The sequence below is a fragment of the Elaeis guineensis genome, chromosome 11 (assembly GCF_000442705.2).
Source record: "Elaeis guineensis isolate ETL-2024a chromosome 11, EG11, whole genome shotgun sequence".
NCBI classification, from domain to species: Eukaryota; Viridiplantae; Streptophyta; class Magnoliopsida; order Arecales; family Arecaceae; genus Elaeis; species Elaeis guineensis.
Window position 1 is genome coordinate 8,818,094 of NC_026003.2, and position 15,091 is coordinate 8,833,184.

Sequence of the window (15,091 nt, forward strand, 5' to 3'; positions counted from 1 at the left end):
AAAAAAAAAAAAAACAAGAGCAAAAGGAGAAGAGCAACATTAACCACATACCGTTATTCGATGATACTTCTCCTTTTTGTTGTAAACACACAATACATAAACCGTCTGTCAAGACAACAGAAGGGCAGCACATTAGGATATGAAACATATCAAATATCAATCAATATGTATGATCACAAAAGGCAAGATGTTAATATAGGTAAAGTCAATGTATATAGGACCAAATTACCATGATTCAAGTATAAATGATTGACTGAATATGTGGTAACTAATCTAAAGTCAGAATGAATAAAATAAGATAAAATGATCTTATACCCAGTGGCGTGCCGGTTAAATGTTTAAAACCTGGAGAAAAGCTAACATTCCCATATTATGCTTCAACAAACAATCATGTTTTACAATTCCCATCAACAAAGTGGGTCCCAGGACAAGATAAACTAAAGCCAACGATGGCCCCCAAGATAGATCAAAAATATGCTTTTAAGAGAAGGAACTAAGATTCAGTTTCAATGTATAAAAGTAAAGGCATAGTAATGCTGAAACATCCTATGCCGAACTGCCATGCCTTCCAATTGGTTTAAGCCAGCTTCATCCCGTTTTGAATAAGAGATAACACAAATATGTCTATATTCCTAAAACTACCCTCCCATTTCCAATCTCTAGACCATAAAATGCCAAACTAGATAGTTCAGGGCATGCCCAACCGTACCAGCGGCCCACCAATGTGGTTGGGGCATTCGATTTGAAATGCCGGTGAAAATGGAGCAATGGAGAAGGAAAGAGAGGAAGAGAGAGAGAGAGGAAGGGAGAAAAGGAGAGGGAAAGGCTGGCAATAGCCCACCAAGGCCGCCAGAGGGCTGGCCGCTAGGACTCCATAGTCTTTCGCGAGAACAGATTAGAAAGAGAGATAGAGATAGGGGAGAGAGAGATATGGAGGGAGAAGTTGGCGGAGAGGTGAACCAGATGGCTGAAATCGACGCAACGGACACCACAGCTTCAGAGCAGGGGCAGCCGCTGCCCCCCGACATTCATCACCTTTTTTTAATGCAATACACAGTGAAGCTGGCAATAGATAATAAAGCCAGCAAATCCATTGCCAGCTTCACTATGCATCACGTTAAAAGAAAAAAAGATGATGAACAAGGGTGGGTAGCCCCTATTTTGAACCCGCGGCATCTGTAGGGTCAATTTCGACCATCCGATGGCCACAGCAACCATCTGGCATCCCTCTACCGGGCTTCCCACCACCTTCCCCTTCCTTTATGTATCTCCATCCCCCTTTCTCTATATCTCTCTCTAATCTCCTCTCACGAAGGACTACAAAGTCCCGAAGGCCTCAACGGCCCTCTAGCAGCCGCCACCGGCATCTTTACCAACCTTTCTTTCCTTTCCCTCCCTTCCTTCCTCCCTTCCTCCCTCCCAATCTCTCTCTCTTTTCCTCCCCAGTTCTGCCTCATTTCTGTGTTAATTCGGACCTCATACAGTTCCATACGAGAGAATACCGACTGATACCATCAGTCAGCCAGCACGGGATCTAGTACCAAGTCAGCATACCTTGCTCTGGACCCAACCTTATCTATCTTCTCACACCATTCAATCACATCCAGCCGTCACATTGAGTATGAGGAAAACTAAACAAACGTTGCTAAGCAGGTAGTTTTTTAGGCAAAATACATGTATGTTAAAGAGGGAGAGAAGGATGGAGAGAGAGAGTGGGGGGGGGGGGGCATAAGCATGGAGTTTCAAATCTTTGGCAAGCATCGCCATGTGACCTTCTTGGCTAGCATGGTTGAAAGGGTTGCAACATGTGCCTCTCATAATTTCCACTAAGCTAGCATGGAATGCTACTGGTAGTGAATGAGGTTGTGCAAGTGGAAGGAGAATTAAAAGAAAGTCATTATGGAACTCATGATTGAGGGAGAATGTTCAAGTTTTCAACATTTCAAATGGCTTATTTCTACAACTTACAACTTAGCACATTCTTCAGATGGAACATGGTGTGTAACAAACATGAACATATACCAAATGCTCATGTATCTCTATGTTGACCTTAATATGAGATAAATGGTGTGCTACACTACTTGTCATAAAGATTGGAAGAGAGATGTGGAAAAAAGAGGTGGAGAGCTTCCACAGACAAATAGGGCTTTTTGATTTGATGATAACTAATAACTGTAGGTGCTTTGTTGCAAAAGAGCATGTTCTGCTTTTAGTTTTTGTTGGAATATCTCTTGTTTTATTTTGTGGAAGGTCCAATGCTAGCATACTTGTTGATTGCAATCAAGTTTGGAATGAACTTAATAACTTCTAGTTTTGATTATTGAAGTGCTTTCTTTGGTCTCTTGTCCACTCAGACCTCTAGCCTGTGTTTCTTCTCATTAATGCTATAAGGGGGCAATACCACCTATTGACGTAGAAATCTATCTCGAGGTCAAATTTGACTAGAGTTGGGTGGCGACGGCAGATCGGCGATGGCCAGATGGCAGCGGCAGGATCTGCAAGAAAAATCCCTGATCGGAGGTAGCTCCAGCGGGGACTTTCCAACGCTTAAGTCAGAAATCCGGCAACAGAAGCGAACGAGTGGAGAGAGGAGATTTCATATATGAAGGGTCCCTCTTTATTTATGGGTGGAGGCTGAAGAGCCGTGAGAGAAAAGAGAATCAGACGGTTAGCCTTAACTAATCGGACGAGATTTGACCGTTATCCTTTCTTTATCTGAAGGGATTTGTTTGTTTTTTCTTATCTATCCTGCAGCTAGTTGTCATGTTGTTTGAATTTTGAAAGAGACACGAAATTCCCAAATCATGTCAGGTTCAGTAGAGGGATCAAGGATGGCTGACTACATAGCCTGCAGGGACATCTCTCCGATTCAGGTAATCAGGATAGGTGGCCGAAATCAGGTGGCTGAAGTTAGGATCAATGGTCGGTGACCGAAGAGGTGGCCAAAGTGATCTAAAGTAAATAAATCAGAAGAAATTGGCTGAGCCTGAAGTTTCCTCATGTGTCTCATGTCTTCGATCAGTACAACATCACCCCCAACATGATATTTCCTCCTTGGGCCAAAAACATGAGCCAATGGCTAGATATAGACTGTTAGACGTGATGGTATAATCCAATCTTAGCTTCAACCTATGATGATCCTGGAGCCCGAACCATCACCCTGAGCAGGATTCTTATGATCGGCCATTTATGACTTCGACATCAAATTTACTCCTGTCCCCACGGCGACTGGCCTCTAACACAGATAGCAGATGACAGAATACCTGAGCATGCCAAGTTCTGACTTTGGCCATAAACATACATCAATCCCCATCAGACTTCATCCCGTCGGGAAATATCCAACTTAGCCACTTCTTCTCCTCAGCACCCTCTTCCATCGAATTAAGCCAAACCTCCAGCTAAGGAGACAGGGCCAATCCCACCTGCACCTTATTTCAAAATTCAAAAGCACTCACGCCAATTGATTCCGGAACAGAAAAGGTAGGTGCAATAACCATCCCATCAATCTCAATCGAAAGCCTCACCACGTCGCGTCTGAATCAGCCCTATGATTTCTCCGAACGGTTACACGACTTCAACTTACAAAAAGGATCTACAGGGGACCTCCTAAGGTATGCAACCATAATCTTCTACACTCCTTCCCTTCTGTTGTCAGGTTTCTGACTTGAGCGTCGAAGAATCTCAGTCGGAGCCACCTCTGGTCAAAAATTTTTCTTGCAGGTCCTGCCGGCGTCCGACCATCGCCTACCTGCCGTCGCCGCCCAACTCCAGTCAAATCTGATCTCGAGATGGATTTCTATGTCAACACCACCATAAAGCTTATAAAAAGGGGAAAAAATGGAAAAGAAATCAAACTAGGCATGGACATAAGAAGGAGAGATGGGAGATAGGATGTCAGTCTTTGAACATGATTTTTTGTTTTTTTTTTTTTTTTGTGGGGCGGGGGGGAAGGCAGGACAAGGGGAGAGAAATGGTACACTAATATATGGATGCAGAGGGTTGTGTGGGTGAAGACAGACATAGGGCATGGATAATCTGTCATGGTAGATGATAAAGGTAGTTTTGGATTAATATATTTCCAACTTAGGTTGCCCAATATCAATCCACCTACCACTGGTCAATGAATGGGTGTGGTGAAAAGGCAGGGGAAGCTAGGGCATAGCCATGTAGCATCCTCCTATAAAGGTAATATTATCATATAGAAACCAATATCCTTGGGATCACTGCTGTCATAAAGCCAACAATCCACATAAAGATCTCTGGAGTAACAAAAATGATAATAACACCTAACAACACTCTCTTGATTAAGTCATCCTCTCTCTTAGCTTTTTTTTATCAAGTGGCACTACGGTCTATGCATAGCCACAACCAACAACAACAGCCCCTCATCTCACTGTCAACTCTCTATATTTGTGAGATTACTTCATTAATGATCAGATCTATGCGAATATATAATCAGATATATGGGTGCTATAGGGTCAGATCGGGTCCAAGTTTCAGAAAACCAAGACCCAACCTATTAAGGTTGCATGCTTAAATCCTATTCCGTACTTCACCATTTGAAGGATTGCATTGGATCTAGATTTGGGTATTAAAAGTATCATAAGATCCATCGAGTCTTCAAGTCTGGCTCAAAGATATATTAAGACTCTTACCTTACCTAATGTGCACAAGTTTGGGTTGGTGTGGTTTGGCTCCGGGTTTTATTGGTACCAAACAATATATCTTGAATGATAAACCATGTTAAAAACATCCACACTTTGAGAATTTCACCAGTAAAACACCCAATTGCATGATACAAGGTTTGCCGTACCGGGCCAAACCGCCCGATACGGGCGTACCGAGCCGGACCAGTCCCTTACCGGTCCGGTTCGGGCCTGTTTTTTGGAAAACGACTCCGAACCGCACCGAACCATCCGGTTCGGTGTGGTTCGGGCCCATACCGCCCGGAACCGAGCGGTATAACTCCGTTCGCCATCGATTCAGGATGAACCGAACCGTACCGCCCAGAAGACCATTTCACATGGGGGAGGGGGGAAGGTGGGGGCCTTTTCACATGGTTGGAGGGAAGGAGGGGGGAGAGAAATGGGCATGGCCCACTTCACATGGGGGGAGGGCCTGGTGCTTTAATAAGCACCAGGCCTTCGGTGTTCTTTGAGAGTTCTCGGAGAACACCCATAGCCGTGGGCAACTTAATCGTTGAGACCTCCAAAGAATTAAAAAAAAAGATAAAATTTTGTGAAATTGGAGTGATTTGAGAAGAGACTGATCTTTGGCCGGAGGTAAGATAATCTGTTATTTTGTTAGTAAATATTTTTTTTATTTTTGTTGTTAAAAATAGGATAAAAATGAGGTAAAATAAAAATAGGAGAAAATCATGCCAAAATCTTATGATTTTGGTATGATTTAATTATATGTGATAGATCTTTGGAAGATCTACACGATGACACCAAAATTATTAATTTTCGTTAATTATATATTTTTTAAATATTTTTAAATATTTATTTATTTAAAAATTAAAAAAAAATAAATTTTAGGAAAAAAAATAGAGTTTCGAAATCATATTTAGAATGATTCAAGCTACTTAAATCTAATTTCAAATTTTTTTTCAAATATTTAAAATTAAACAATTATTTTTTTAATTATTTAAATTAAAAAATTATTTTTTTTAATTATTTAAATTAAAAATTTAATTATAAAATAAAAAATATATAAAAATAGTGTTATATTTTAGTTAATTTAAAAATATTATTTGAAGCATATAACATATTTATTTTGAATTTATAAGTTTTAAAATAATTATTAAAATTATTTTAAAATTACATATAATTATTTTAATTATCATTAAACGATCGTGTTTTGTTATACTTGCATATATTTTAATTATATATATATATACTACGGACGATCTTGCACATGGAGTAGGGTCCATGGATATATCTGGATCATCCTCGCATTATGGATCCTATTATCCACAGCCACCTTATGATCCATATGCATATGGTGCATCCGAGACATCATCTTCTAGTGATTATTACCCTATGCAGCCTGGAGCATCTTACGGATCAAATTTTGCTATGGCATATTTGGATGGGCTCCTCCACAACCGTACCATCATCTCGAGGATACTTCTCAGAGTCAGAATTTTAGCGAGAGGTCTGAAATATCTTACAATCCAGAGAGGATGCCTTATGGGATGATGAATATTTGAAAGTACGGTGCAGCTTGGCTAGAGGGTTGACTGATATCCCTTCAGACTATGTTGATGATCCAGACATCTACGAGCGTCACAGACACTCGACAAGAAATTAAATGCAGAGTACATCTTAAGGTTCGTATATCAGTTATTGCGCTTTGTACTTAAATATTTAGATACATTTTAATACGTATTTTATATATTTTTTCTTTAGTTTTAAGATGACATAGTTGAAATATAATGTAAATAAATATATGTTTGAAATTTTGGATCAAGAGTCTTTGTACCGCAACCTAACTCCAAATTGAACCCAAATATGTCAATAATATGAAATATAATGCCATATTGAGGTTGTATTTATCAATTATTAACTTCAAAAATCCAAAAAAAAATTGAAAATCGAAAAAAATATTATGTAGCGGTACCGGACCGGTACGCCTAGTGTCGGTATGGTACCGTACCATACCGATCCGGCACCGGCACGCCGTCCGGTACCGGTACAGCGAACCTTGGCATGCTACAAAAAATTAAATCACAAATAACAAACACTTGATAGTTAACAACTGGTATCTAAAAATTGAAAAGATACACTTAAATACAAGCACCCAAAAATGTTTTAGTCTAACACATAATTATCCTTTTTCTTTCTATCATATTAAGTTATAGAACAAAGTTTCATATGCCAAGAGTTCACAAAGTTAAAGGACATATAAATAAAACTAATTCTATATATGCATACAAGTAAACTAGATAATTAATCAAGTCCAAGTCAGGCTAGGTCTAAAAGCCTCAATCCCCATCTTGACCCAAAATTTTTAATGAATCTGACTTTCGATCCATAGATAACCCATTCATTAGCAAGTCAGAATCAGGTTTAGATCAGGTACCGAGTTTGCAACTTGACATAGCAGCACTAATCCCATCTTATAATACCCTTCTTCACTAATATCCCTTCTTATGCAAAATCATAACCGTCTACCATATCAAAAAGAAAAACCATCCATGCTATCCATATCTTCACTACATATGAAGTGCTACTAAGCTATCTTGAATATCAAATATCAACCTAGATCTCCATTTTGTATAACCAAGCTGTTTTGGATGTGCACAATACTAGTTGTAATAAGTTCTAAAGAAACTAGAACATTAGCACATCAGAAAGAAAGTGTTTGTGATGCAGCCTATGCCACGCTTTGATGGAAAAATAAGATGTCTGCGTCAGTTTGCATATTCATTTAAGTAAAATAACCTAGAAAATTATCTAAAGCCTCCTGTTAAACACAGGGCCCAGAATTGCAGCTAACAAAACTGAGCAATCTATTTATGCAAGGGAGAGGAACAGAAATCCTAAACAAAAAACACTTAGAGCTTAATATTTTCTGAGAAAAACAAGAGAGATGTTTTAAAGCAATAGCTTTTGGCCAATTACTTATAATCCATTTAAAAAGCAGCACGCAATCCATCATCACTAAATTAATTGATAAATAGTTTTAATATACATATTAGAAATTATGAATTTCCTTGGTGGTGATAGCAACTTAAATAGATAGCACATATCCACAAGGAAATCAGCCAACCCGAGAGTCAAGACCAACATCTTAAATACTAATCCTAGACCCCATACCACTTAGCTGTTGAGTCAATACAGAAGTACTAACACAAAACGTACTAGTCCAAAATGGTCTGATAACAACATTAATAACTAATTTATTTAGTGATTTCTTCAGTTTTTTCATAATTTTTAAGGTTGTTTTTTCCTAGTTTTGATGGTTTTATATCTTTTTAGGTCCTAGAGCATCTTCAAAAAACCAAAATATAGGTTTAATTAGGGACCAGCATCAAATGATTTGCAAGAATTTAAATAAATAATAATTGTTTAAAGAAAACACTCTATTTATCAATCATAAGATAAAGAAAATCATAAACACTTAAAAAAAAACAAGTAAAGCACATCCAACTCAATTCCACCTCAAGTGCAATGCTAATTCCACCTAGAGTGCTTATGGGCCTAGTGCTAGTACCACTTGGAGATTCAATCAGTACAATAATGATATAATAGCATAACAGATGATACATTCTCGTAACTTGGCATTGCAACAGGAATCCAGTTTCTTTACGTTGTTTTATTGTCATGAGGATTGACATTAGAATTTCGTGAGTTTTATGGTTCAAAAAAGCATTAGATTAGGCTAAGGGTTCGGCACAATTTTCTGTATTTTTTTTTAATGGTGCTTCAATTTTAACAAAACTACTTCATGAAGCATATTCAAATAATGATTTGGAATAATAAATGCATTAAACCATTGAAGACACTAATGAATACACGGAATTCAAGCCAAGAAACAAAAATTTGACAACATTTTTCTTTTTTTTGAATTTTGGCCAATTTTTTAGTAGCAAAACAAAAATGAAAAAGGAGTTCTTCACCATAATTCCAAGTGGAATTGTGCTTGAGAAATAGTCAGGTCTGCATAAAATCAATCTTTGATCTAACTTATAGACCAGTGCCATCTTGACAAAGTCCACCACAGAAGACAAAGAAAAAAGTGGGAAAGTCACTTTTTTTTAGACTGGATACCAAACAGCACCAGGCAGTATCAGCAAGTGTTGGCTTGTAACTATCCACACTGGTGGGTAGAGGCAGTACCCACCAAGCTGCACCCAGTTCTTTTGGTTCCAAGGTGCGAGTGCAACCCCAGAGTCGATTCCTAACAGGTCTGATCCAATTCACCTAATATAAACCAGTTTCTAAACCCTTGGTGAGGATATTTCATAGCCATCAAAATCTTTATAGCAAGGAAATGCCTAAGAATCAGAAAAGGACAAGATGCGAATATATTTTGCAGCAGATGCAGCACCCTGGGCAAAGGATTCCAGCTATTAAGGGCTCTCACATCTCGTGGAAACAAAAGCAAGCATGGTGGGAAGTGTGGGCTTTGATGATGAATAACTTTAAAGATATAAGAAATCATCAAATAGCAATTGTTTCTTTTTTTTTTTTCACTCCTAAAATCCAACTCCTTACTTGCTGGTAGGACACTGTAAGTGGATGAATATGCAATATAGATGCTGGCAATCAACAACTTTATGCTTTATTAAAAGAAAAACAGATATGAGCAACAACCATGTCCTCCACCATGATTTTACTATGAGAATTACATTACCATTTGAATACAGGTAGCTATACTGCTTGAGAGAATAAAGCTGAAGAATCTGCTTTAACTTGGTATCCTAATATTTTTTTAAGTTTTGAAGTAGATATGTTTGATGAATTTTACTTTTAAGGACCAAGGTGGACAATTACATTATATGAAGGGCAAAATTCACCTCATAGTGGTTTTACAGAAAATCACTATGAGATTGCCGAATTCCTTTGCTAGCAATTAAAAACTACAAAAATCCAAATCAGCGACCTTATCCTAGATATTTGGGTTGGAAAACATGATTTGAAATCTAAGCACAATACTATCAGAAAGACCAAATGACAACTGAAAAGACATTTGATCTCACACGTGGAAGTGGAAGTTATGATTGCTGCACTCCGCAAGATGACTTTGATAGCACCAAAACAGAATTATTTTAATAAAAAAAATGATAAGAAGGGAACAAGAGGCATGGTTGGTGGCAAAAGTGAACTTAATAATAAGTACAAGATTTTTATATGAAATAAGATACATATTAAACATAAAGCTCAGATCTTCTCTGCGTACAAGATGGAAGACTTACATGTCCGTGATGCATTTTGAGCCCCCTATCCTCCACTCTGCAATTTCCATCGACAAGAAGAGTCTTGATAGGAACCTAAATATTCCAGAGACTAAGTCAAGAGACTTAAGCAGTCCACTTCTTTCTTTTTTCTTTTTTTCTTTTTTTTTTTTTTAAAAAGCAGTCCACTTCTTGAAAAAAAAAAAAAAAGAACAACTTTAAAGGAGAATTCGACTTTCTGATAGCTCTAAATAGAAGGAGGTATAAACTCTAACTTAATCACTTGATACTTCTAGGACAACAGTAATCAAACAAAAATTTAGGAAGAGAACGAGAAATATGGGGGATAGGCAGTGGAGATCTCTACGTACCATGTTATCCTGAGGTTTCCTCTTGTAGTAGGCGAGAACTCTGGTCTCGAGTACAAAGTAGCGCATGTGGATGAACGAGCGGCCAATCTTCCTCCGCCCATACCGGACCATCCATCCCTCGTAGACCACCTTCGACATCCTTCCTCTCTCCCTCAGCCCTCTCCCCCGTAACCTCCAACAGATTTCTACCGCATAAGCCAAAACGCCAAACAAATAGAGCTACAGATCGGGCCAGGGGATTGTAGGAACCACCCGAACCCTAACAAACCACCAAAATTTAATGCAATCCCACGATCAACGCAAATCCAACCGTTCTTAGACTCGATCCAGACAAACAAAGAAGGCGGAGGATTCAAAGAACCTCAAATTTCGAATCTCGAGATAAACCCAGATCCGCGAGACTCAAGAACGAACAAATCCTCTCACAATCTGGCGACCACTCCAGTGTCCCGATCGCCCGCCGGTCAAATTCCGGCAAGGGATCGATCGGTTCCGGCCAGTCCACCGGCCAAAGCAAATCTCAGCTACGGAGACAACCAAAATTCAGCCAAAAAAAAAAAGGTTAAAAAAATCCTCAATCAAGACAAACCGAAACGAACAGTTCTTGGTCGCGATCCCAACAAGAATGACGCGGAGAATCCAGAGCATCTAGGACTTCTAGTCCACCCAGATTCGAAGAACACCGGATCGACCGAACTCCAGTGAAGGATCGATGGGCTCCGGCGGCATCCGCCAGGCTGGGGAAAGCGAGCTTCGGGGACAATCGCCGAACGAGAAAAAAGGGGGAGGAGGAGTTGGGAACCGACAAAAAAAAAAAAAAAAAAGGAGGAATGCGGACTTTAATTTAAAAGCGAAGACCAACGAAACGGTGTTCCGCTCGTCGTTCTTTCCATGTTTTCCTTTTTCTTACTTTTCCGCGTGAAAATAAGAATGGAAAATATTAATTACTAATAAATGCGTGGGGCATGAGATTGGTGGTTTATAGCGGCGGAAGGGGAGAAGGGGAACGCCAGCAGCCGGCGGCCGGCGGTGGAGTGGGGAGGAGTGGCGGGAAAGATAGAGGGCGTCTGGCGACAGCAAAGCTACTTGAAGCGGGAGCCCATGAGCGATGCCCGATGGGCTGTGGCCGAGGCTGGGAGAGAGGGGCAACGAAGGAGAAAATGTCTTGGTTAGATGCCACTTGCGTTTCGTATATTTACGGATTTGCCCTTATCTAAGAGCGAAATTGGAATGGCAGACTTGCGGACATCACCCGATTAATGGTTGTGATCTGAATTTCGTCACGCGAGTTGCCGAAGAGACCGCCAGCATTGATGGGATCCGGTTACAGTCCCAGCGCTGGCCATAAGTTAGAAGTCAATATTTCAATGATTCTTCAATCAAGCACTTTTCCTTCGCTAAAATGGATATCCTCACGAGTGAGGGTTCTCTCATACGCGTTTTTGTTTTTTATTGTCATAAAATATTTATCGTACACCAAATTTATTTAAAATCATATATATAAATCATTATAATTTATTAAAAAAAAAAATTTCAATTGAGTAATATTTCTATTCACACAAAGGTCGATTAACTCTTCGATGAAAAAGAAAAAAACTGTCCAATTTTGTTTAAAAAAAAAAAAAATAAAATGCAGGATATATAAGAGGAATAAATAAGAAAAAATTATTAAAATTTCATCAAAATTTAAAATTAAACATAAAGTTTTCAAATATTTTTCAAATTTTGAAATTCAAATTTCAAAATTTAGAAGTATCTATTTTGCATCATCGAGTGGAGTATGGCGACCATATCTCTTTATAAAAATATACACCCTACTGAAAGGATAAATCATCAAGGAGAAAAATCATCGGCTCAACTTATCTCAAAAGGACAGATGAAGGCCAAAGCCTAATCTGTAGCCTAGGAGGGTCTGACATCTACTCAACATCGATGTAACTTGCGACTACACCAACTGTGTTAGAAAAAAGGTAAACTATCGAAAAGTTTAAACTGGATCATCCAGAGGGGTTTTGACTGGCCATCAATAAAGGAGAAGACCAAAATGGGATAAATCTGATGAGGGGAGAGGGTCCGAAGGGGAGGGAGAGGGCCAGTGGGGAAAGACAGAGGGCCCAGAGGGAAGGGAGAAAGAGAGAAGAACCAATAGTATGGGCCAACGATCTAAAGGGCGGCAATGATCGAATCACAACACCAAGAAAGAAAGAAAGAAGGACGATGATGATCGGTTGTAAGTCTAGTCGGAATGAGAGGGAGAGAGAGAAGATAGAAAAATTGAGAGAGAGGGAAGAGAGAGAAGAGAAAAAGAGAAGGGAGAGAGAAAGAGGAAGAGTGAGAGAGAGAGGTAAGGAGAGAGAGGGAGAAGAAAAAAGAGGAGATGGGCCACCCAACTCGCTAGGATTAGCCTGGAGGGGGCCCAACCAGCCATTATCTGGTGGGAAAGACTGGAATGGGGATTAGCGGTGGCAATTTTAGCCGGCTCGCCATACATCCAATCTGACCTAATCTGAATGGATGGGTTTTAGCCGATCTGATTGAAACCCGATGCAGATATGGGTTCTAGAAAAATATCCAAAGTAAGTTCAAGTCCGATATAAATAATGGTATATCCCAATTCAAATCTGACTCGATATAACTTTCATATATATTTTCTTTCAAAATTATAATAATTTTATTTATTTACATATATCTAATCTGATATGATCCGACCAACTCTTCTTATATATCTGACCTAATCCGATCTGATCCATTCTCTATTTGATCCGATCCGATCCGATCCAAAATGGATACAGGGTTGACATGGATATAGATTTTTTATTTGCAGATGTGTATGGGTATGGACCAACCCGATCTATGCCCAACCCATTATGATCTCTAACGGGGATAGATCCAATAAAAGGGAAAGGGCTCGAAGGGAGGGAGGGAAGGGGGAGAGAGAGAGGCCCATAGGGGAGGGAGAGGGCACGATGGGAGAGAAAGAGAGAAGGACTAATGGCAGCTAGGCAATGGCTGAGCAGGACTGTCGACAACTCGATCATGGCATCAGGAAAGGATGATGATAATCAAATCGAGAGTTGAGCCAAAGAGAAAGGGGGGAGAGAGAGTGTGGGATGAGGAAAAAACTCGACTCCGACTGAATTGGTTGACCCATAGAAGAATAAAGAGAGATAGAGAAGAGAGAGAGGAGTAAAAAAATAGAGAGATGGGGGAAGAGGAAGAAGAGAAAAGGAGTAGGGAGAGAGAGTAGCGGAGGAAGGGAGGGATACATAAAGGTAAGGGGAGGAAGGAGAAGAAAATGGGGGGAAATTCAGCCACCTAGCTACAATTGGCCAACATCAAGAGAGAGAGAGAGAAGATAAGATAGAAGGGAGAGGAAATGAGGGAGAGAGGGGGAAGGAGGGGAGAGAGAGAGAGGAGTGGGGAGAGAGATGGCTTCATTCATATATTAGTGTAAGTTAATGACTAACACAAGATATAGACAGAGTAGATATATAGATAATGAAAATAATTTATTACTAATATTAGAATATATTAACCAAATATTATTATTGACAATATCATTAATTTTTTTAATAACTTATAAAACTAATGACAAGTTCTTTGTTTAATAAAGCTTAAGATCTAATAAATTTAGGTTTTAATATAGTGCTCTTTTATAATATCTATTTAAGGCATTACAACACATCACTCCCCTCCTTTTTTATATTTTATTATTTTCTCAGTCCTTCTCTTCCGTAATTTTTTCTAGCTATCTGTCTCCATGCTGCCACTCACTGCTCGCCTTCCTCCTGCAGCATGTTGCTTGGGTCATCCAACCCAACTACCCCCTTCCTTCTCCTACACCCATTTTTCTATCTCTGGGTCGCTTGTCGAGTTTTGGGATGTCGAATCAAAGCAAAAAAAAGAAGTAGAGAGTGGGGAGAAGGTTGATCCCCACCGAAAATTGAGGAGGCGATCAAGGTGGTGAAGGAGAGGCGGCCGTAGTGGTCGAAGGTGATGGAGAAGCGAAGGATGGGCGAAGCTTGATCATCGGGAGGAGATCGAGGAGGTGGTCAAGGCGATGGAGGAAGAGGCGGCTACAGTGGTAGGGAGGCAAAAGAAAAGAAGCAAAGGGGGTAGGGCTTGATAACAGTGGAGATCAGAAGAAAGTAGTCAAGATGGAGAGAGAGAGGCAACCGTAGGGTCAGAGGTGAAGGAGAAGTGGAGCATGGTGTGGGACTTGATCACTAATTGGAGATCAAAAAGAAGTGATCGAGGCAAAAAGAGACGAGGTGAGTAAGCATCTCATGGCAAAGGTCGGCAGAGGAGGGCAAGATTGCAGTAGAGCAAGGGGGTGTCATTAGCTGTGGTGGCACCCGATGGTAGAGGTGAGTCGTGGTGTTGCTTTAAGATAGTGAAGTTTGGAGCATGATGAGGTGAGAGAGCAATGGCTGTCAGGTTTTCTTAAAGGAGAGGAGGTGGTCTCATGGTGCATCATCGAGAAGAGAAGGGAGGAGAAGCAATTTCTAAAAAATCTCTGAGTTTCTAATTATTTGCAGTACTAGCAAGCTTTTTTTTCAAAATTACCCCCACAATTTGAATTATTTACTACATCAGCTACAACATAATTGTTAAAATAGGGGTGCAAATGGGTGGGGTCGGATTAGGTCATGAGTGACCTTGATCCGATCCATTTTTTGATCGGATCTAAATATTGGATCCAAATCCAATTCAACAGAAGATCGGATCGGATCCATGATCAAAGTTTTTGATCCAACAAGTCATTCGGGTCGAGTCGGATCCATGTATAACCCATCCCCATCCATGAAGTATGAATTTG

The 15,091-nt window shown here is 39.8% G+C and overlaps 1 protein-coding gene across 3 annotated transcripts in view; it reads right to left on the reverse strand.

The window, feature by feature from the left end:
- The window catches only part of LOC105033222 (protein ENHANCED DISEASE RESISTANCE 2), a 30,492-nt gene extending 19,085 nt beyond the window's left edge, over positions 1–11,407 (reverse strand). For 2 of the 3 annotated variants that reach the window (XM_073245408.1, XM_010907929.3), the window contains exons 1-3: positions 10,273–11,407; positions 9,923–9,997; positions 52–105 (exon numbers count right to left, since the gene is read on the reverse strand). In XM_073245408.1, the coding sequence (XP_073101509.1) occupies positions 52–105; positions 9,923–9,997; positions 10,273–10,410 (267 nt within the window). In that variant the 5' untranslated portion in view covers positions 10,411–11,407. The remainder of the gene's footprint in view (positions 1–51; positions 106–9,922; positions 9,998–10,272) is intronic. The other variant, XM_073245407.1, reaches the window with a different exon arrangement.
- Between the last annotated feature and the right edge of the window lie 3,684 nt (positions 11,408–15,091).